Source organism: Drosophila hydei, unplaced genomic scaffold (assembly GCF_003285905.1).
Source record: "Drosophila hydei strain 15085-1641.00,03,60 unplaced genomic scaffold, DhydRS2 tig00000361-arrow-arrow-pilon, whole genome shotgun sequence".
Taxonomy (NCBI): Eukaryota; Metazoa; Arthropoda; class Insecta; order Diptera; family Drosophilidae; genus Drosophila; species Drosophila hydei.
Window position 1 is genome coordinate 479427 of NW_022045717.1, and position 20828 is coordinate 500254.

Here is a 20828-nt window from a genome sequence, read left to right on the forward strand (position 1 = left end):
TGAGTGTGTGTGTGTGTGTGTGTGTGTGTGTTTGTAAAATGTTAGATTTTCCAATATTAATGTTTGTTATGTTGAATTTGTAATGCTGAAAACTGAGATACCAAAAAGAAAATAAAAAAAATATAATAAATATAATATGAATAAGTTATACGAGTTTCTTTACATGAATAAATAGCTATATACATATATATGTATATGTATGTATATATATATATAGATATAGTTTACTTTATTGGCCGTTTCTTTAGTGTTTCGAGTTTTGTGTTTTGCCTGTACTCCAAATGGCATATAGTGCCATCTCTCTCTCTCTCTCTCTTTCGCTCTCCTTCTAGTTGATTTGCTTAGTGTGCTGTTCGTATGTATCTCTCTCTCTCTCTCTCTCTCTCTACCTCTGTTTTATGTGTTCATCTATCTGTCTCTCTCTATTCGATTGTGCCTCTGCAACGTTTCTAGCCACAATTTTCGTGTTTTGTATAGAACTTGTCGTTTTTTTTTTTTTGTTGTTTTTTGTTTGTTTTATTAACATAAATTTCAAAAAATAATGGTTTAGATGTTTTGTGGTTTGTTTTCTTTTAGATATTCGATATGCATTTGTTTTTCATTCTCTGTTTACAATTGGCTTGAAGAAGATGGATGTAATGTAGTGTAATGTAATGTAATGTATGATATATATCGAGATATAGATAGATATATATATATATATATAAATATATATATGTGTATCGTAAGTACAATATATAATTTGCAAAAAATTATAATTTTCTCATCTTTCTTGGAGTTTAAGCTTTACGAGTGTAGCATAATAATAAATCTATGTTTATTAATATTATTATTATTAGAGTTTAGCAATTATTATATGATTTTTTCTTTTGGGGCTTGTTTGCCTGCCACCCGACGAGCTCTCTGTGTGAGTGATTGAGTGCGTGAGTGTGTGGGTGAGTGTTTCTGTGTGTGTGCTTGAGTGTTTCTGTGTGTGTGTGTGTGTGTGTGTGTGTGTGTGTGTGTGTGTGCGTGCGAGTGTGCTTGTTGAGTGGATGATCGAGTGCGTTTACAAATCGGTCTCGCCGTAGAGAGCTGTGCTGAACGACATGTAGTCCAGGGCGCCGGGCACTCCATTGGGTCCCTTGTATGGCGGCATGCGCTGGATGCAGTACTCGGCCTGATCTGGCGGCAACTCGCGGCGCAGCTCATCGGGCAATATGTATGGCTAAATGGGAGGAGAGAGGCAGGCATATATGAATACAATGTCGACTGGAATACATTCGCTGTGTGGATGCTCACCTTGTCGGCTGCCAGGATTCTGAAGGAATCAATGACTTGTTCGGCGGTGTCGGTGTCGGTGCTCTCGCGGGTCATGAAATCGAGGAAGGCATCGAAGTGCACGTAGCCCGTGTTGTTGGGATCGACAACGGCTAGGATGCGCTGGAAGTCCATGTCGCCCTGGCGGTCCTTGCCAATCGAGTAGCCCAGCGAGACGAGGCACGATTTGAACTCCTCGGGCGTCAGGCGACCGGTGCGATTCTTGTCGAAGTGATTGAAGCTGGAACGGAACTCGTTCAGCTGCTCCTGGCTGATGCCCTTGGAGTCGCGTGTCAGTATTTGGTTCTCCACCTCGTTAATGTTGCGATTGATCGAGGTGAGCAACTGCTCCCAGCCGACGCGCAGCGTTTCCATCGTATAGTTCGTGTAGCGGTTCTCAAAGATCATCGACTCCTGTACGGCCTGATGGATCTTCTCGAGCTCCTCAATGTTCGGCTTGTATGCGTACACAGCCTGCTCGTACTCCTTGAGGCGATGCAGCTGATCCTCCAGGGAGCCTTGCAGACCCATGCCTATCGCTGTGACGGCATCCATCTGCATCTCGATCCAGGGACCGACCACATTGGCCTTATCGGCGAACTGGCGGCGCAGCATCTCGTTGTTCTGCTGCTTGCGCAGCTCGTTGGCCAAGGTCTGGTCGCGCTGTGGCACCAGCTGGCGGACATCGCTCCACTTGCGTGTCATATCGTGGGCCGTTAGGGTCGTGTAGGGATTCTCCAGGCCGCCGGGTATCTGGTGCTGCTTGACAATCGACTCAACCTCGCGCACAAGATTCACAATCAAATTGAACTCCTTGTCGGCCTCGCCGAGCGTCGCCTTGAACTGATCGTGCGCCTGGATCAGGCCCTGTATTTCCTCCATGGTGTGCACTATGAACATATCCACCAGATCCTCGCGTGTGCCATCCAACCAGTTGTTGAACGGCGCCGCACGCTTCGCAAACTCCAAATGCAAGATGTCGATCTTCTCCAAGATGCGCTCAGCCTCATCCAGTGCAGTGCGGCGGCGCTGGGTCAGGGCACCCAAGCGATCCCACTGATCGCAGATGCGCTGGCAGCGCGCATTCACCGACACGCAATCGTGATACTCCAGAGTGCTGCAAAATCAAAGCCAACTTGAGTCGAGTTTCTACTGGAGTTTGGTGATCGTGAATGATCGGAATGATGATCATGATCAGTATGATTATAAAGCCTAAGTTTCTCCCTGCTTTTCTTGCTTTAAGACTGATCGTCAGATTGATCTTTAGACTCTACTAACTCTCCTGACCTCAACTGATCCTCTCAATTTACAACGTTTTACTGACTCTCTAGAGCTGATGATCATGAAATAGTGAAGCGACTTTTAGATATTCAAGTTACACTTTCTAATTATGTGGCTAGACGATCATCGACGGGTCATGGATGGCACGAAATGAGAGTAGATGATTCAAGGTGAAGATACGAAATGATCATTCAATCTAACCTCACACTTTGCGTTGATGCCCAGCGGTTAGCATTGAGATAATAATTGAATATAAAATTGATAGAGATTCAGTGGAGCACTGGATTAGGCGTAGGGTAGGACACATGGGGCTAGTGGGTGGGCAACAGCTGCACTTACTTCAGCTCCTGGGCAATGGCGGCAATTTGTTCGACGCGATCCTGGTGGGCGGCCAAATCAGACTCAAAGGCTTCGTGCTTCTTCTTGAGGGCCTTCAGCTCGTTGAGCTTGCATTGACGGAAGTCCTGGGACTGCAGCATCTCCTCCTTGCCACGTGTCCAGTCCTCGTGAGCGTCGGCCTGTCGCAAACGCAAGTCACATTAGAGAAGATCACTCGAGGATCGGTTGCTTGATTGAGAGACGTACCTTATGCTTGAACTTCTGGGCCAAATGTTCGAGGCGCTCCAGGCGCATGGTCTCAGCCAGCAGCCATTCCTCGAACGCCTTCTCGGCTAGCTCCAGGCCCTTCCAGGCATTTGAGATATCAGACACGGTCTTGCCCTCGGTGGGCAAGTAGGCTGGACGGTTGGACAGACGCAGTTTCGTCTGCAGCGTGTTAAAGTTAGTTTCGAGTTTTGCCTTCTGCTCAACACGTGGCGGCTTGTGCTTGCGACGGTACGTGCGGTACTCCTCGAGCTTCTTCTGTACGCCGGCCAGCGAGTTGTCCGCCTGGCGCGAGTTCAGCCATGGCATCGTGCGGCGAATCCATTCCAGCAGCTAAAACAAACATGAAAAAGGTTCAAGTGCACCGAGCTTTTGCTGTTGGGGCATCACTTACATCGCTGGCCAGACGCTCGTACTCCTCCATGAGGCGTTCATTCTCCTGGTTAACCTTGAGCACCTTGCAAATACGATTTGCCGCCGTTTCCGCCTGCCGATTGTGAAGTTTGGAAGAATCTCTGTTAGTTAAACATTTGACTCGCCAGCCAATTACTCTGAGTGTAGATCGGACAACCGACTCAGAATGAATTGAGAGCAAAACAAAACGAACGAACGAACGCACGAACGAACAGCAAGACATGTAACCATAACGGCGCAAACTAAGTAAGCAAAGTCCAATTGGAACGACAGAGGTTCGCGTTAGTTTCAAGCCCATTCAAAGCAGGCGCAAGCAGCGTTCCAAAGCTCTCTGGGAAAGGGATGCAAGGTTCGCTTCGATCTGTCGATGGCCTCAACTCCATTTCGGGGCGAGATGTGTGTGTGAGGGCGTGTGTGTGAATGATACGGAATGGAATAGAACATGATTGACGCCTATCTGCATGTGTTGGCTTTAAATTGAACTATCGCTTGATCATTGAGTGATTAGGGGTGTCTCTATAAAGTGGAACAAAATGGAATGGAACGCAACTAAATATATTGTAATCTGTTTGAATGCCTGAGTGATTAGAGGTGTCTCTATACAGTGGAACAAAATGAAATGGAACGATTAGAGGTGTCTCTATAAAGTGGAACAAAATGGAATGGAGCGCAACTAAATAGATTGTAATCTGTTTGAATGCCTGAATGATTAGAGGTGTCTCTATACAGTGGGACAAAATGGAATGGAACGATTAGAGGTGTCTATAAAATGGAACAAAATGGAATGGAACGCAACTAAATAGATTGTAATCTGTTTGAATGCCTGAGTGATTAGAGGTATCTCTATATAGTGGAATAAAATGGAATGGAACGATTAGAGGTGTCTCCATAAAATGGAACAAAATGGAATGGAACGCAACTAAATAGATTGTAATCTGTTTGAATACCTGAGTGATTAGAGGTGTCTCTATAAAGTGGGACAAAATGAAATGGAACGATTAGAGGTGTCTATAAAATGGAACAAAATGGAATGGAACGCAACTAAATAGATTGTAATCTGTTTGAATACCTGAGTGATTAGAGGTATCTCTATATAGTGGAATAAAATGGAATGGAACGATTAGAGGTGTCTCTATAAAGTGGAGCAAAATGGAATGGAACGCAACTAAATAGATTGTAATCTGTTTGAATGCCTGAGTGATTAGAGGTGTCTCTATACAGTGGAACAAAATGAAATGGAACGATTAGAGGTGTCTCTATAAAGTGGAACAAAATGGAATGGAACGCAACTAAATAGATTGTTATCTGTTTGAATGCCTGAGTGATTAGAGGTGTCTCTATACAGTGGAACAAAATTAAATGGAACGATTAGAGGTGTCTCTATAAAGTGGAGCAAAATGGAATGGAACGCAACTAAATAGATTGTAATCTGTTTGAATGCCTGAGTGACTAGAGGTGTCTCTATAAAGTGGAACAAAATGAAATGGAACGAAATGGAATGGAACAATTACAGGTGTCTCTATAATGTGAAACAAACCGGAATTGAACGAACCTAAATAGATTGAAGGAAATCTCATTCAAAATGGCTTAAGTAGAATGAAACGATAGTTTAATCACTTGAAACCCTTGGAATGAAACACTTTTAGCTGGACTAATAGAATGCGATAATTGATTTATCGCATAATCGACTTAAAGCCAAGACACGAAATGGATTGAAAAATTACTAGCTGGAATGTTGGAAATGGAATCGAAGTGGAAACGAAATGGAATGGAATTGTACTCAAAACTGATCGATAATTGATGTCAGCGAAGACTTTTGAAGGCTTCTCAGCAGGTGCTGCCTACAAATCGGAGGTGTGTGAGTGTGTGGAGTGGAGTGTGTGTGTGTGTGTGTGTGTGTATGAGTGTATAACAGACCTTTTGAGCGCCACTGAAACAGTGATAATACGATGATACGTAGGTCATGACCGCTCTTTCATCTGGCAATGCAGTATTCTGCAAATCTGTGTATGATCGGTGGATGTATTTGTTGGTGGTTGGTGATCATGGTGGTGTTGTTGGTGGTGGTGGAGTTGTTGTTGTAATCGTTATCGTTATCGATTTGATTTGATATACATATGTATGTATACATGTTGGGAGTCGTTGTTGTTGTAGCGGTAGCGGTAGCAGAGTAATTGTTGTTGTTGTTGTTGTTGTTAATGGCGTTGTTGATGAGCGCATTTGCAATCGCGAGAAGTAGAAAACAGAGAGAGAGAGAAAGAGAGAGAGAAAAAGCAACAAAACATACAAATGAATTATTTGTTCGGTTAGTGTTTTCGGCAGGCAAATTAGCATATAACACCCAATATACAATAACAATAAGATCTATCTGGCAGGCTCAGTCAGGTACAGTGGAAACTTAGCTCTTTAGCTAAAGCGCAGCCAACTTCATTCGGTATATCAATTTGTTAAGTTGGCTGCGGCTAAGCTTTGTTCATTCCTTGATTTGGATCGTGAACTGGGATTCACTTTGATTAGCTATATTCATCATTAACTTTTAGCTTGATTTTCAAAAATAATAAAATAAAACTTGATTTTTGTTTGGGGGTTTTCACTGTACCCGGCTGCTGTCTATGCCTAGTTGGGCATAAGAATATCGTAATATCGTAATATCGTATCGCATATTGAGCGCGTTAGTAGCTTAACATTCATAACTTAAGGCATGCCTAGAGATTAGAGCACATGGGTATGGAACGAGTGGACTGGAACTCAAGCAATGCTCGAACAATGCAGACGCGAGCATGGCTCGAGTTGCCAGCGCGATAAGTATGCATATAACACGGATAATACATAAGATAACAATAAAATATATATATATATATATTATTAATATATTAATCTGATAAAAATACAATGTGATTGACGTCAGCCGAATCAGATCAAATTTGCATTCCATTTAATGCAACATGCAGCGGCAACAGCAAATGATTAGGGGTAGAGAGACAGAGAGAGAGAGAGAGAGAGCGAGAGAGTGAGAGCGAGAGAGTGCGAGAGAGCTTTCACACAGATGACAAACATGTATTGGCTCCACGGCTGTGCATGCTGTACGAGCTTCGAAAGCTCACCAATACCAATGCCCGACTCTCGTATTAGTGTGGAGTTTGTTAGTGAATGACTTTTGCTTTGCGAGCTTTTGTTTGATTGCAGCTTTCAGCTGTGGCCAGAGCAAAGCTTCAACGAGCACAACATCAAAGGCAGAGGCAGCTTGTTGGCTTTTGGGCATGTTTTTGCTTGGTTTCTTGGCCAAAAAACAAACTGCAATATATATAGATATATATAGATACATATACAAGTCGTATATATATATATATGCATAGAACGAGAAATGGAATAGATATATCATATTTATGTGTATCGAGATGTGAAGTTTAGTCACATTGTAATTATTCGGGACGTAGGTGTATTGTCTTGTGGGTTCGGGTACATGCGTCACATTTCCAACCTGTTGGGCTCCCTGGAAGGCGTGATAGTAGCAGGAGACGTACGTCATGATGGCACGTTCATCCGGTTTCGGAGTGTTGATTAAATCTGTGTGTGGCCGTTGTTGACGTTGTTTAAGAGAATTTAAATTTAAAGTATGATCATTAATTGCACCAAATGCCCTAACTTAACTTAGTTATGGAAACAAGAGCTAATTATGACTAACTAGGCTAACAGCAGAGCTGCGGCCACATACCATCTGGATCCAACATCCTTGGAATATCTAGATATTTCTCAGCAACATCGAAGGCAGTGTTCAGATTCTCCAGCGGATTGTCTTTGGATAGCTTGGCATAGTCGATCAAATCTGGGCGATGACGATGGATGAGGGCACAGAATGCCAGACCGTCCTGCAAGCACATGTGTGAGTCGATAATAGACAGAGATAGATGGGGGGGGGTCTTACCTTGAAGGAGAGATGGAAGTTCTGTACGTTGACATTCTTGTAAGGCGCCGTCTTGCGCTGGCACCACAATAGCAGACCCTCCTTGGCGGTCATCTCTTCGACGGAGATGTCCTGGATGGCAAAGCGCAGAATGATCGTCCAGATCATGCCGAGCGTCATTTTCAGATTGCCATCGACGATCTCCTCGGCACCAATGGACACCAGATGGACGCCCTTCGATGCAATAAAGTCCAGCGCCTTGTTGACATTCGCGATTTTGTGGAAACGCATTTTGCCGCGATCGGGCTTGGGCAGCGTCTCCCCAGAGATCACCTCCAGCAGCAGCATCAGCTTGAGGCCATTGCGGAAGTCCTCCTCGATATTGTCGATGGCGGTGCCAGCTTTGCGCAAATGACTGTTACACCACGCGGTAAATGTCTATCGGAGAGAGAGAGAGAGAGAGAGAGAGAGAAATATAGCAATCGATGGCCAATATCGATATATATCGATGTATCAAGTTATTACCTTCCTACATCAATCTCCATTTAGAATCAACTGAGCGCAATTCGAATGATTTCAGATTTTGAACTTGAAGGCCTGCTTAACTCAAACTAGAAATCGATAAATCACCCGACTTAACTCTGGAATGTTCATTTAGAATCCTAAACAGAACTAATGACAGGAGACTACCAATCAAACATGAAAAACATCCATGGAATTCTGTTCACTTTATCAGACTTTTAAGTTTAGTCAAAACATTCGACGCTAAACGTCCCATGTCATGTTTAACTAGACGCAATTCTAGCTGGTACTATATTTGCTAAGTTAATTGTATTAAGGAGAGATTAACTAACGTTTTAAGTAGCAGGATAATCAAGTTTCTTTGATTTTTCCAACAGTTTCCCTAAGCTGAGCGAATAAGTTGAGCCGGTCTGGCAAGGCTGCAGCTGCGACTGCAGCGCTGACTGCGACAGCGGCTGACAGTTGCAGTTATTTTTCACCGAATGGGGACAGACAGCAAGAACAAAGAGAAAACAAGAAAAGACAATGTAGAGATGTCTGTTTGTATGTACAAATATAAACCAGTTTTGTTGTTTTTCTCTCTTATTTTTTTTTATAATTTTTTGTTTTTGCACACACTTCATTATTTTGGTCGTCGTCTGCGTCTGCGTTTCTTCTGTTTGGTGCTTGTAAATTTACTACAGGCTTAATGTTGTTGCTGAGCAAAAAGCTCGCACACACAAGTACCTTAATATATACATATGTACATATGTATACGTATTACGGCATTCAATGGCGCGCCCACACGCCCACAGAAATGTGCAGCTGTTAATAGTCGAACGGGCATGCCTGCGTCGTATGTGTGACTGTGAGTGTGTGTAAGTATGCAAATGTTTGTGCTTGGCCATTCACATGGATTTCGTTGAATGATCCAACAGTGAAAAGGAAAGCGCATACACACATACACATATACCTAGTCGACATATAACTGAGAACAATATACATAACAATGGGACAACCGCTACGCAAGCGTATAGGGACAACAGCGATCCCAGATGGGAAAATTATTAGAAAAATGAAAGAGATAAAAAAGTTGAAATAAAAAAAGAAAAAAGAAATGAGAAGCGCATGAAGAATGGGAACGTAGCCGGCTGCTTTATTGGCCATTTAGCTGCTTACAGTTACGTGCGTGCTTGATACAATGGGACAGGTCGCCAAGCAACTCGCTTAGATTGTTGGATGCTGTTATGGTTGTCGCTGCTTTAAGACGAGCTTAGACGAGCAAACGGAAAACCTGGCTGAGCTAAAAGAACAAGAAATGCAACTGTTAATGCAAATCGCTGCTGTGCTGTCCGCCTCTCTCTCTCTCTCTCTATGTCAATGCGCGCATGTGTGTGTGTGACGATCCAAACAGGCGCTGGGGACAGATTACCTCTGCATTACATTACCCACACAAACAATAACACGTTCAACTAGGCCAGCAGCGCAGCAGAAAAGAGAGCAATAAACACACACAAACGGACACTGACACACACATATAGAGTAATGTGGTGGGTTAGGGGAAGAGAGTGTCAGGGAGTGGTAGGTAAGCTGCAGTTTGAGTGCGTTGCCAAACGAGTCGTTGGCGCTTACCGCTATTCGGCTACATACATATATACTTGTATGGACGTATATATGTTTATTTATACATATATATGTGTATGTGTGCAGCGTTGACTAGCTAAGTGCCTGCCGCATTCCGCCGTCAACCCGTTTGTTTTGCTTCTGCCGTTTTTTTAATAGTTAAAGCTGCGCTCAGCGCGATTACCGTTATCGGGCAGAGCAGCAGCAGTCACAATCGCAGACGCAGTTGCCTGTTGCCTGCACCTATCAGCTCCTCTCTGGCGATTAAGCAATCGAAGCAATAAGAAATGCGCACGCGCCAAAAGACAAACGCCGGGAGCTTTTTTGTTGAACAAAAAAGCAAAAACAAAAAATATATTAAAATAAAAGCTCTCGATGCGATGCGCACTCACTCTCTCGCACACACCATTTTTAGCCGAATGTAATTTGAGCGGCCTTATAGCATGGACTCATTCGCACACACAAAACAAATCAAATTAAATAAAACCAACGTAGACAGCGGCGCGTAATGGGGTGAAGAGCAAGCAGTGATGCTTTTTGGCAAAAATTAGTTGCAAAAAGTCGATAGGGTATTATTTAGGCACACACATACAAGCACACACATACAAGCGCACACATTTAGTGCGTTTGTCGATAAGTGGCTGTCAAAATGTGTCGCAATTGTCTAACACTAGTTTCTTTTTTTTTTTTTTTTGTTAACTTTTAGTTTAGTCATTGTCTATGGCAATCCTGCCAGCTGGCAATTGCTAAACACCTGAGGTATGTTTATATATATATATATATATATATATATATATATATATATATATATATATATATATAGATAAATGTGTGCGTGTGTATGTGTTGCACTGATGATGACGCATAGGCTATTGAATCATACACATACACACTCTCACACACACATGCTGTGAGGAGAGAGTGAGAGCAAGTGCAAGACTCGAAAACAATAAACAGCCTACGCCCACAAGCCCACCTGCTTGGCCGCCCACAGGTCGCCGTCGCCGTCGCCGTCCCCTCCCCCAGCCAGTTAGCTTGTTCACACAGTCATCAGCCTGCCATTTTGGCCAATGTAAACACAGAAATGCCAACAATAACAATAAGAGCGACAACAATTTGTTGCTTTCGCTATATTTCAACTGCTGCGTCTCCTATAATGACGAGACGAAATTCTGTTGTGCGGTAATTTACGATTACGAAATGTATATATAGATCAACTGAATACTGAATACTAAATACGTATGCATATATACATATGCTAGTCAGTGTGCGTGTGTGCGAGCGTGTGTGTGTGTGTGTGTCAAGCTCAATCATTAAAATGTTTTTAATCAGGTGGCAACCTCCTGCAGCAGCCATATTCCAATTTGTCATTGCGCTGCATATCTTTCTATCTTTCTCTCGCTGTGTGTGTGTGTGTGGAATATGCAGTTCTTTAGCTTATTGCTGTCTATTTATAATTGTAAATTGCTGGCGGCCTACCGCCGCCGTCGCAGTCCACCTAGCGGCCCACCCACCCCCTATAAGCATATCATGAAGCAGCGTGTCAAAACCGCAACCTTGCACTAAATTTTCATGATGTTTTTTTTTTGTTTTGAAACAATTTTTAGAATTATGTATGTATATAAATAACGGAATATTTTTGTGCGCTGCTACTGTTGCTGCTGTTTGTTACAAATTAAAAAAGAAGAAAAAATAACAATTGTGTTGAATCATTTTTTGCTGCGCTTCATTGGCGACAACAGAAAATAAAAGAGGAAAAGTAAAAACAACAACAACAGCAACGAACTCACTATAAACAGTTGCCAATTTGGCAATTGAATAAACTGAACAATTTCTACACATTGTTAACTGATTAACAGATGGTTTGCGAGGGGCAGGAGGGGCATTGGGGCAGGGGGAGGCTCTGGCTGGCTGGCTGCCTGGCTTGGCATTCTGATTGAATGGCTTATCAGGCACTGTTATGGCAACACTTGCTTTCCAGCTGGGAAGCTGCCAGCGCCATTGAGTCATATCTGAACAATCTGGAAAGCTATCAATTGAGCAACTATTTAGACAGTGGCAGTATGTTATTGTTGCTGTTGTTGTTGTCAGGTAACGGTAGCCGCTTCCGCTGAAAAAAAAACAGAACAAGCAAACAAATAAAGCGGCACTGCTAAAGATTGCGAGTGAGAGGGGGAGGGAGAGGCAAAGTGGAGAAGTGACAGGCAGTAAGAAATACGCGCAACATAATTGAATGGAACATCGCATATATAACCTTCAGATCTTTCTGTGTGTGTGTGTGTGAGAGTAAGGCAGAGAGAGAGAGGTGAGGTGAGTAGTTTGTGAAGTTATCGATAGGCAGTCAAAGAGATGGAATTGACTTTGTCTCCTACGGTGGAGGCTTCCAGTGATAAATGATTGTGGCGCAAATGTTTTCGGCTGAGCAACAACAACAACAACGACGGCGACGACAACAACAACACTTTATTTATTTTTGTACAACATATTTCAAACATTTCGAGAAAAGAACCATGAAATGAATCTATTTTTAAAACGCGCGCTGAGCTTTTCGCCTGCCTGCCTGCCGCGCACAAATATTGAAACATAATCGAAGAAATATACAGCCAAATATATATATTTAAACACACACATATATATATATATATATGTACATATATATGCCTGTATGCTAGCTATATGTATATATTATGTATTTGATTCTGTTTCGCATCTGTCTTCAACTGATTGCGCTATGCTCTAACCTAACCGTTAGCCAGAACTAACCAGTCTGGCAACACTGGCAGTGAGTCAAGCAATCCTGGCTATGTTTTGATAGAGCTGACTGCAAGAAATCATGGTTAATGAGTCAATTGTTTAGCAATAAACATTTCTTTAGCCACACTCAATATTGAGCTAATATTAGGACTTGGACGTACTATTTATAGTTTGGATTCAAAAATAAATCTGAAAGATTTGTGAATTTATAAAAACGTTGAGAAATGGCAAAATCTCTGGGAATTTCATCTGGCATTTTCAATGTGAATCGTTTGGACTGTGATCGATTGCTGGCAAAGTTGGAGATCGATAACTTGAAATTGGTTTTGTAATTGGTTTCAGTCTGGCACTCACCTTCTTCTGTTGCTTCTCCCACGCCGGATCGAGCAATCCCTCGCGTTCCCATTCCTCCTCCTGCTCCATGTAGCCATCGCCGTACTCCATGGAGATACCGTTCTCCATCATCATTTTGTGGCTGTTTCGTTAGGTGCAGTTGCTGGTGGTGCAGTTGCTGTTGCTGCTGTCGATGATTATGGGAGTAGGGGTAGTAGGGTTGCACTTTTCTTTATTACTTCGTTTGGGTAACTTTTCTTTTTCTATTTTTAATTTTTAATTTTTTGTTTTTGATGTTATTTAATTTGTTAAATTTAAGTTTAAATTATTATTTTTTAATTAGTTGCAGTTGCTGGTCGTCTCTGTGTGCTTGTGTGTGTGCGTGTGATTGAATTTTCGAATCTAAGAACTGTTAATTTATCGGAACTCGAAGCCAACGCGATCTTAGCTTAGCTTTATTTTGTTGTTCTCTTTGACATTCAAACTATATATATATACATATATATATATAGCTGATAATCCTTAAATTTGCATCTGCAATATGCAGTTGAAAGAGCGAGAGAGATATAGATAGAGAGAGAGAGAGATAGATCGATAAACAGATAATAAGCAAATTAAAGATGCTTCGAATGGAAACGGAAACGGAAACAGAAATGTGAAAGGGAAGAATAAAACTTGAGCTGATTCTCTAAGGGCAAACACAGGTGTCCGTCTGTTCCTCTAATACGTTTAGCTTTTTCGAACTCGAACTGGAACTCGAACTAACAGAGATTGATAAAAACCAAGTTCATAAAAAAAGTATATTTATATATAAACAGACATATATATATATATAGGACGTTGTATAACACGATAATTTGCTACTTAATTATTTTGTTCACATTCGCTTTTGCTTGTTCGCTCGTTTCGTTGTGTTTCGTTCCATCTCGTTCCGTTTCGCATTGGTATAGTTTTAAAAATAGTATGTTTTTCAAATTTTATTTTCGGCGTTAACGTCAACGCATGTGCCGTACGTTCTTTCTTCTCTCTCTCTCTCTCTCCCTTACCCCCTCTTTCTCTCTCTGTCTCTCTTTTTAGAGGGGTGCAAACGGAACGGGGCGGTTGGAAATTTCGGGCAGATTGAATTGTGGATTTAGTACATATTTGAAATAATTTTCAAAAAAAAAAAAAAAAACTCTCGCACATAACGCACGTATGTATGTCTGTAGGTGCGTATGAGCTACATGATGTACGTGTGTACACGAACGGGGGGTCTTAGACTTTGATTGAGAAGATTCAGATATATAAATATATATATTAGCTATATATATATAAGATATTATATTAAGATATGCATATATCTATACATATCTGAACATATATATATATATATATATATATGTATATATATAATTGGGTTCCGTTTTCAAAAGTATTTAACACAAATATCTCGGCAGTTCTTATTCTTTTTTTTTTGTATTTATTTTCGGTTTATACACTATATATATACATATACATAGACATATACATAAATATTCTATATATTCAGATATATGTATCTATATGTTTAGTATGTATATATATATATATATATATATATATATATGTATATATATATCTATACCCAACTCGCACACACACTCACATACGACAGATTCGTTATTCGTAATTGAAAAAGCTTATTTTTTTAGATATATAAATGTACATATACATATATTTATATATATATATATATATATATATATATATATATATATATATATATATATATATATATATATATATATATATATCTATATGTATGCTTCTATATATGTTTTGACGTATTTCGTTTTGAACAAGTCTGAACCAAAAAAAAAGTTAAATATATATATTTTTTATAGTTTTTCTTTTCTTCTCGTCTGTGTTGTATGATAAAATCCAAAAAAAAAATTGTTTTTTTTTTTAAAAAAATATGAAAAAAAATGTGGTAATTTGATTTGTATTGAACCAACAACAACAACGACAACGACAACAACAACAACAATAACAAAAAACAACAAAACAATATATGTGAATATACAATTTTATGGAAATATCTACGTTTGTCGCTTGCAAAGAGAAAGACCCGCTCGCGTTGATAGCCAACTCAAAACTGATGTCGCGCCAGCGAAAACTGAATATCGTACGTATGCGACGACCCAGAAGTGGCGGCAGTAGCAACAGCAGCAGCAGCGCAGCAGCAGCAACAGTCAAAGAAAACTGTGCAGCAGCAGCAACAAAAAGAACAACAAAATGCACGACGGCGATCGCCTCTCGTTGGCACACACAAGCACACGAAGATGCCCGAACGAGCATGCGCCGAAACGAACACACGAACAGGCGAGCGAACGAACACACACACGCACTCGCGCACACGTAATACATATGCACACAGTGGGAGTGGGTGGCAGCAGTCTAAAGGCAAAGCAAAAACAAAGAAGAAAGTATGAATTCGACCAACAGACAATTGTTGCTGCTGTTGTTGCTGCTGCTGCTGCTGCTGACTGAGGCTGAGTGATGCTGTGTGTGTGAGTTAGCTTTTGCATGTATGTGTGAGTGTATGTGTGCGTCGTGCCTCGGCCATGCTCGATAATTATCGATATGCATACGAATGCAAGAGCAGCGGCGACAACAGGTAGAATCTGTTAGAGCAAATGCCGTTAGCTTTTCGAAATGCAACAACAAAAGAATCAAACAAACGCACTCGCCTCACGCACACGCAGACAACTCAGAGTCACCCTGTGTGAAAACAGCAACTTGTTTGCTGCTGCTGCTGATGGTCAATGCGTGTCTGTCAGTTGATTTCTGTCCGTTCGTCCGTCCGCCTGTCTGTCAGTTCGGGGTCGAACTGTCGCATCATACCGCCCCCGCATGGCTACAAAAATAGCAAATTGTTAATTTCGCTTCGGAAACTCTTTTCCAATACAAACACACATACATACATACACATATGTGTATAGAGTGTATGTTGGGGCGGCGGGCAACGAAGGAGGCACACACATGATTTTTATTGGCATGCCACTTGGTTTTTCCGTGCAAAACTACTCTGAATATGCCGCCTATTGAACATGCATGTGCGTGTATGTGTGTGTGTATATATATATATATAAATATACACCTATATATATATTATCTATAGACTACACATATCTGCATAAACATATATATATATATATTTATCTCCTTTAGACAGATTATTTATGAGTTTTATTAAACATTTTATAGCTCAAATCTAAATACAACACACAACAAACACACACACACATACACATATATACGTACTTTGGCAATGGTGAGCTTTTACTTGGAGTAAAACTCTCTCAGAAGGAGCTGCACTCGCTCGCTCTCTTACAAGGAGCTGCGCTCAGTCGTTCGCTCGCTCGCTCGCTCTCTCTCAAGGAGCTGCACTCACTCGCTCACTCACACACCCCTCCTCTCTGCCTTCTGCACTGCTCACGCTGTGCTCGCTCAACTTCCAGACAGACATGCTGGATGGAAGAAGCAGCAGAATCAGGGGCAGCGTATTACGTGGTCGCATCCCACCCATCTAATCGCAACTCGGCCCAATAAGAAATAATTTATTTTTGGCCCATTTTTTGTGCGTCGTCAGCGGCAAATTCTTGTTGTTTTTTTATCTTTTTTTCGAAAACAATATCTATTTTTAAAGCTTCTGTGCGTTAATACCATATTTCTGAAAATATCTATTTGAACGCAAAACATACATAAATTTAATAAAAATTGAAAGAAATGCCCGCCACGGATCCACAGACAAGCAGACGGACGGACAGACAGACAAATTGCCAAGGAGATGGCCATAAACACCAGCGGAAGAAAGTCTATTCCACGAGTAACAAATTTTATTAAACAAAAACTTTAGTAACGATTTGACAAAATGTTTGGTCGCATTTTAATAGGCTATCCAATTGGCATGCACACCTTAAGAAACAAAACAAAAATCAAATTAGCAAAGTGAACACTGTCCAATTAGCATTCAAAAAATTCAAGTGAATTGGAATTTTGTTATCATACAGTATATGCCGATTCCAACTGGCAGAGCTCTCATAACTATGCGCCAATTGGAATACCGTTGCTTTAATCTATCCTATTAGGATCTTTAAGGATAATAGAACAAAAAGAAAACTAATTTTGTGAATATTTTCGAGTAGTTGATATCTGTTGCTTCTTAAGCATTCCAAGGTCTCTAGTCCAGTAAGTCTTAAATAATATTTTCCTCTTATAAGACCAATTTGTTAATTGGTCTTGACAATAAAATGACTGCAAAAAAAAACCTTGCAGAAAAAAAGACAATTTACGACAATTTTTCCAAACTAAAATAGAAAAGTGTTGAAATATTAATTTTTTTAAATTAAAAAGAATATATATACATATATATATATATAGATGAAAAGGTTTTCACTGTAAGTATAAATACCCACAGCTCGATCTTCGAACGAGGTTGATCGAATACCTAATGCTATAGTTAAAGTAAAACAAAATTGGATTTCGTCATGTGGAAAAATTAAAAAATAAATTTGTATATATATAAATTATTAATATTTTTATGGATTCCGTTTCAAGGACAAATCAAGAGCAAACCGATGCTTAAATCACAAATGCGCCGGCCACGCGCGCTCCACAGCGATAGCGCTCAGATGCGCTTAGCGTGTGTTCACTGTACACACGAGACAGACGCCAATGCAGGCCGCTTCTTCCAACAGGGACAAAATTCAAGGTAAACGAAAACACTTTCGCGCAGAGTGAGAGAGAAAGAGAGAGGTATATATATATATTTACATGCATATATATAAATATATATATCTATATATATATATATATATATATACATATATATTTATACATGTATATATTAGTTCGCATGTATTTTATAACTTGTGGATACAATTATTTTAAGAAATAATTACAATTTGCTTATATTTGATATATGCATAGGTGTGTGTGTGTGTGTGTGTACACACATAGTTGCTGCATACATACATACACGTACATATGTGTGTCAGCCAACGCCACATTCATATAACTGTATTATTTTATATTTTCTTTTTGTTTCTGTTTTATCGTTGAATCTTAAGGAAAACATTTTCTAGTTCGCAATAAAAAAAAAACATAACATAAAATTATAAATAATATATATTTATACATATATATTATTACAAAAAAAAAATACATATTTAGTATATTATTGTTATAATATGCATGTTACTAATTAGACGAAGAATAAAAGTTCAGATCAGATTTTTGAGGGAGCGGAAGTAGGGGTTGGAGGCGTGGTTGGCAGAGAAATGCAAACAAACTCAATCACAATGAAACATTCGATCGATCGCCGTTGCATGCAACACATTCGATCGATAACAAGCGCATCGCATCGCGTCGCATTCACTCGGGCTTCAGGATCAGGCCTGGCGGCGGCTGCAACTCCAGCTGCTCGATAAACAGCTCGTCCAGCGGCCGATCGCTGATGATGCGAAAGAAGAAGAGATGATCCAAGCACTTCAGGCTAATCGAACGCAGTGCAGGCAGTCGCAACAGCAGCTGGGCAAAGCGACCATCATCGCCCGGATGCTCCAGCCGGCAATGCTCGTCGAGGCAGGCGTAGACCTTCTCGCGGCACAGCTCGATGTCCTCACGATTCTTAATGCCTCTAATATCCGGATTATACAGAATGATGGCCTTCAAGCAGGACAGCTCACGCCGATCCAAATTGAGGCGCTTCATCTTGACGCTCAGCTCGGAAAGTATGCGATCGAAGATGGCATGGACGCCCGCTTTGATCGCACTGTTGCGATGGTACGAGAAGCTCTGGCTGAGGAACAGCTGCTGCGGCTGCATCACGGGTGACCGTCGCTCAAAGCCGCTGTCATGGCCCACTCCTGCGATCGCCTCGTCCAGCGATTCGATGCTGCACCATGCCACATTCGCAATAAGTAGCTCATTCCACGCTGCCTTCAATAGTATCACCTGATCGTCGAGTGGCAGCTGGGCAAAGTGAGGCATTAGCCGCGCATATTCTACCATCTGGTAGAGCTGTTTGTTGACCACCTGGCAGAGCGCCGATACGGCGCCTTTGTAGTCCGGCTGCACCGTCGAGTTGGGCCCGACGCGCAGAAATGCCAACGCCCGATCGCCGCTCTGCGCCTCCGCCCGCTGCTCGGCGTCGAGGAGACGTTCAATGGTAAAGTCGCGGGACACGCTATTGGGCTTAAAATCATCGGAGGCACTATTGGCTCCGCTGCCGGGACCTCCACCCACGCCAATGCCAGAACCAGTTGCACCGCCACCAACGCTCAATCGTCCTGTAGAGGCGCGGGCACCGCGTTGTCGTTCCTCCTGCACAGCCTCGCGCTTCATGCCGCACGTGAGGCATTTCTGATAACGGCAATATTGGCAGCGATTACGCTGCCGCTTGTCAATGATGCAATTGCGATTCTCGCGGCAAGCATATGTGAGATCCTTGCGCACTGTGCGCTTGAAGAAGCCCTTGCAGCCCTCGCAGCTGTAGACACCATAGTGTTTGCCACTGGCTCGATCCCCGCATATGGAGCACAAATGCTTTGACCCGCTAAGCGGATGATTTGGCGGATATTGTTGTAGTTGCTGCTGCTGCTGTTGCTGCTGCTGTTGATTGGGATTATTGTTATTGTTGACATTCACCATGTTCATGGCCTGCATAAAGGGGCCCGGGCTCTCGGCCTTGGGCGAGAAGCTGCTGTTGTTGCTGTCATTAAGCTGCGATATGTCCGGTTTAACCTCCTCCTTAATCGGACCCAGCCGAAAGCCTGCGTCCTGATCGCAATTGTCCATGTTGTGCTGGGGCTTCAGTCCCGTTTTTGCTCCTGTCTATTGTTCCTGATCTTCTGTCCAATGTTGCGTATTTCTGTCTATGCGTGTGCGACTTTCCCCACTGCAGTTTCACTTTGTGGTCGACAGGTACGCCACCGTGTCGAAGAGTCTGACAAACTTGTAAAGTGCATAAAATTCAGTTCCTTGGATTTACATAACTTGCGCTTTGCTTTCGCCACTTTGTCCAGTTGTACGTCGTTATATTTACTATTTGAATTAATTTCCCAATTTAGAGAATTCGCATAGACAGGCTTTTCTGACTAATGATTAAATACTTTTCGCGTCGACATTTTTTTTCTCAACAAAGACAAAATTCACCACAGCCACATGAATTCACCAGCTGCCAGTGTTGTCCAGCGGTTATACATTAGTGGCGGGTCCCAAGCGCAGTCACACAATACCATACACATCTCACACTACATGAGTATTGTACAAGAGAAATTGGGTAATTGTATTTGATTTTGTGCTCCTGTGTTTGGCAAATGACAACCAAATATGCATGCCTTGCAATTTTGACGGTGCAACAACCCTGTTTAGAGCAGACGGCGACTATCAGCACCACCACCACCTCAACAACAAAAGAGAAAGAGTTCTCACCACACAGAGCAACTCTGTGTCTGTCATAATACAATTCTTGTTGTACTTGCAAAAACGCAAACACGCACACAAGCGCAGCTAGCCAGACGACGCAAACACACACGTACACGCAGACAACAGCGACCCTCCCTGCAATTATGTGCGGCATATGCAAAAATACACACACATACATATAGGACAAAGCGCCAATTCCCCGGCTCCGGCCTCGGCCCAAATAATCGACATCGACAAATCAACAACAAAACAATAAACCCCGCGAGCGCGCCTTCAAAACCGTCTTACTTATGGCCAACCACGAATCAGCAACACAACGAATTAAGTCCACATTGTGAATCGAAGTCAAATGAATGCTAAATTTAATTTAGTCGTAGCTTAATGCACGGTGCAACTTACTTGCATGCGCACTTGTTTGATTTCATGCAATGCGATGCCTTGACTGTTTAACAGTAATCGCACTATATTGACGCACACGCGCACAGGCACTCATTAAAAATTGATCAGACACTGAAAAACAATTAATAGATGCGTTTATTTGCAATTATTTTTACTGAACTGATCTGCCGTCCAATTCAAACACACTGCAAACAAAATACTTAAATATGACAAATGTGCTAAATTTTACCAAATAAAATACGGCTGTGGCAATAAACAGTTATCGATA

The 20828-nt window shown here is 41.7% G+C and overlaps 2 protein-coding genes across 11 annotated transcripts; both read right to left on the reverse strand.

Moving 5' to 3' along the window:
• Positions 1 to 972: 972 nt before the first annotated feature.
• Positions 973 to 20759, reverse strand: LOC111604068 (alpha-actinin, sarcomeric). Of its 10 annotated transcripts, none has more exons than XM_023321944.2 (10): positions 20561 to 20759; positions 12734 to 12896; positions 7523 to 7939; positions 7313 to 7466; positions 7013 to 7164; positions 3578 to 3670; positions 3166 to 3516; positions 2920 to 3098; positions 1282 to 2416; positions 973 to 1207 (listed from the first exon to the last, which is right to left on the reverse strand). In XM_023321944.2, the coding sequence occupies exons 2-10, from the start codon at positions 12845 to 12847 to the stop codon at positions 1049 to 1051; spliced, it is 2754 nt and encodes a 917-aa protein (XP_023177712.1). In that variant the 5' UTR covers positions 12848 to 12896; positions 20561 to 20759; the 3' UTR covers positions 973 to 1048. The 10 variants fall into 10 exon arrangements, with proteins under 10 accessions (XP_023177712.1, XP_023177709.1, XP_023177708.1 ...); XM_023321941.2 differs by having other exon boundaries at positions 12734 to 12899; XM_023321940.2 differs by lacking the exon at positions 20561 to 20759 and adding an exon at positions 14774 to 14893.
• LOC111604070 (protein ultraspiracle) lies at positions 17929 to 20132 on the reverse strand. The gene has a single exon (XM_023321947.2). The coding sequence runs from the start codon at positions 19529 to 19531 to the stop codon at positions 18107 to 18109; it is 1425 nt and encodes a 474-aa protein (XP_023177715.1). The 5' UTR covers positions 19532 to 20132; the 3' UTR covers positions 17929 to 18106.
• Positions 20760 to 20828: the final 69 nt, after the last annotated feature.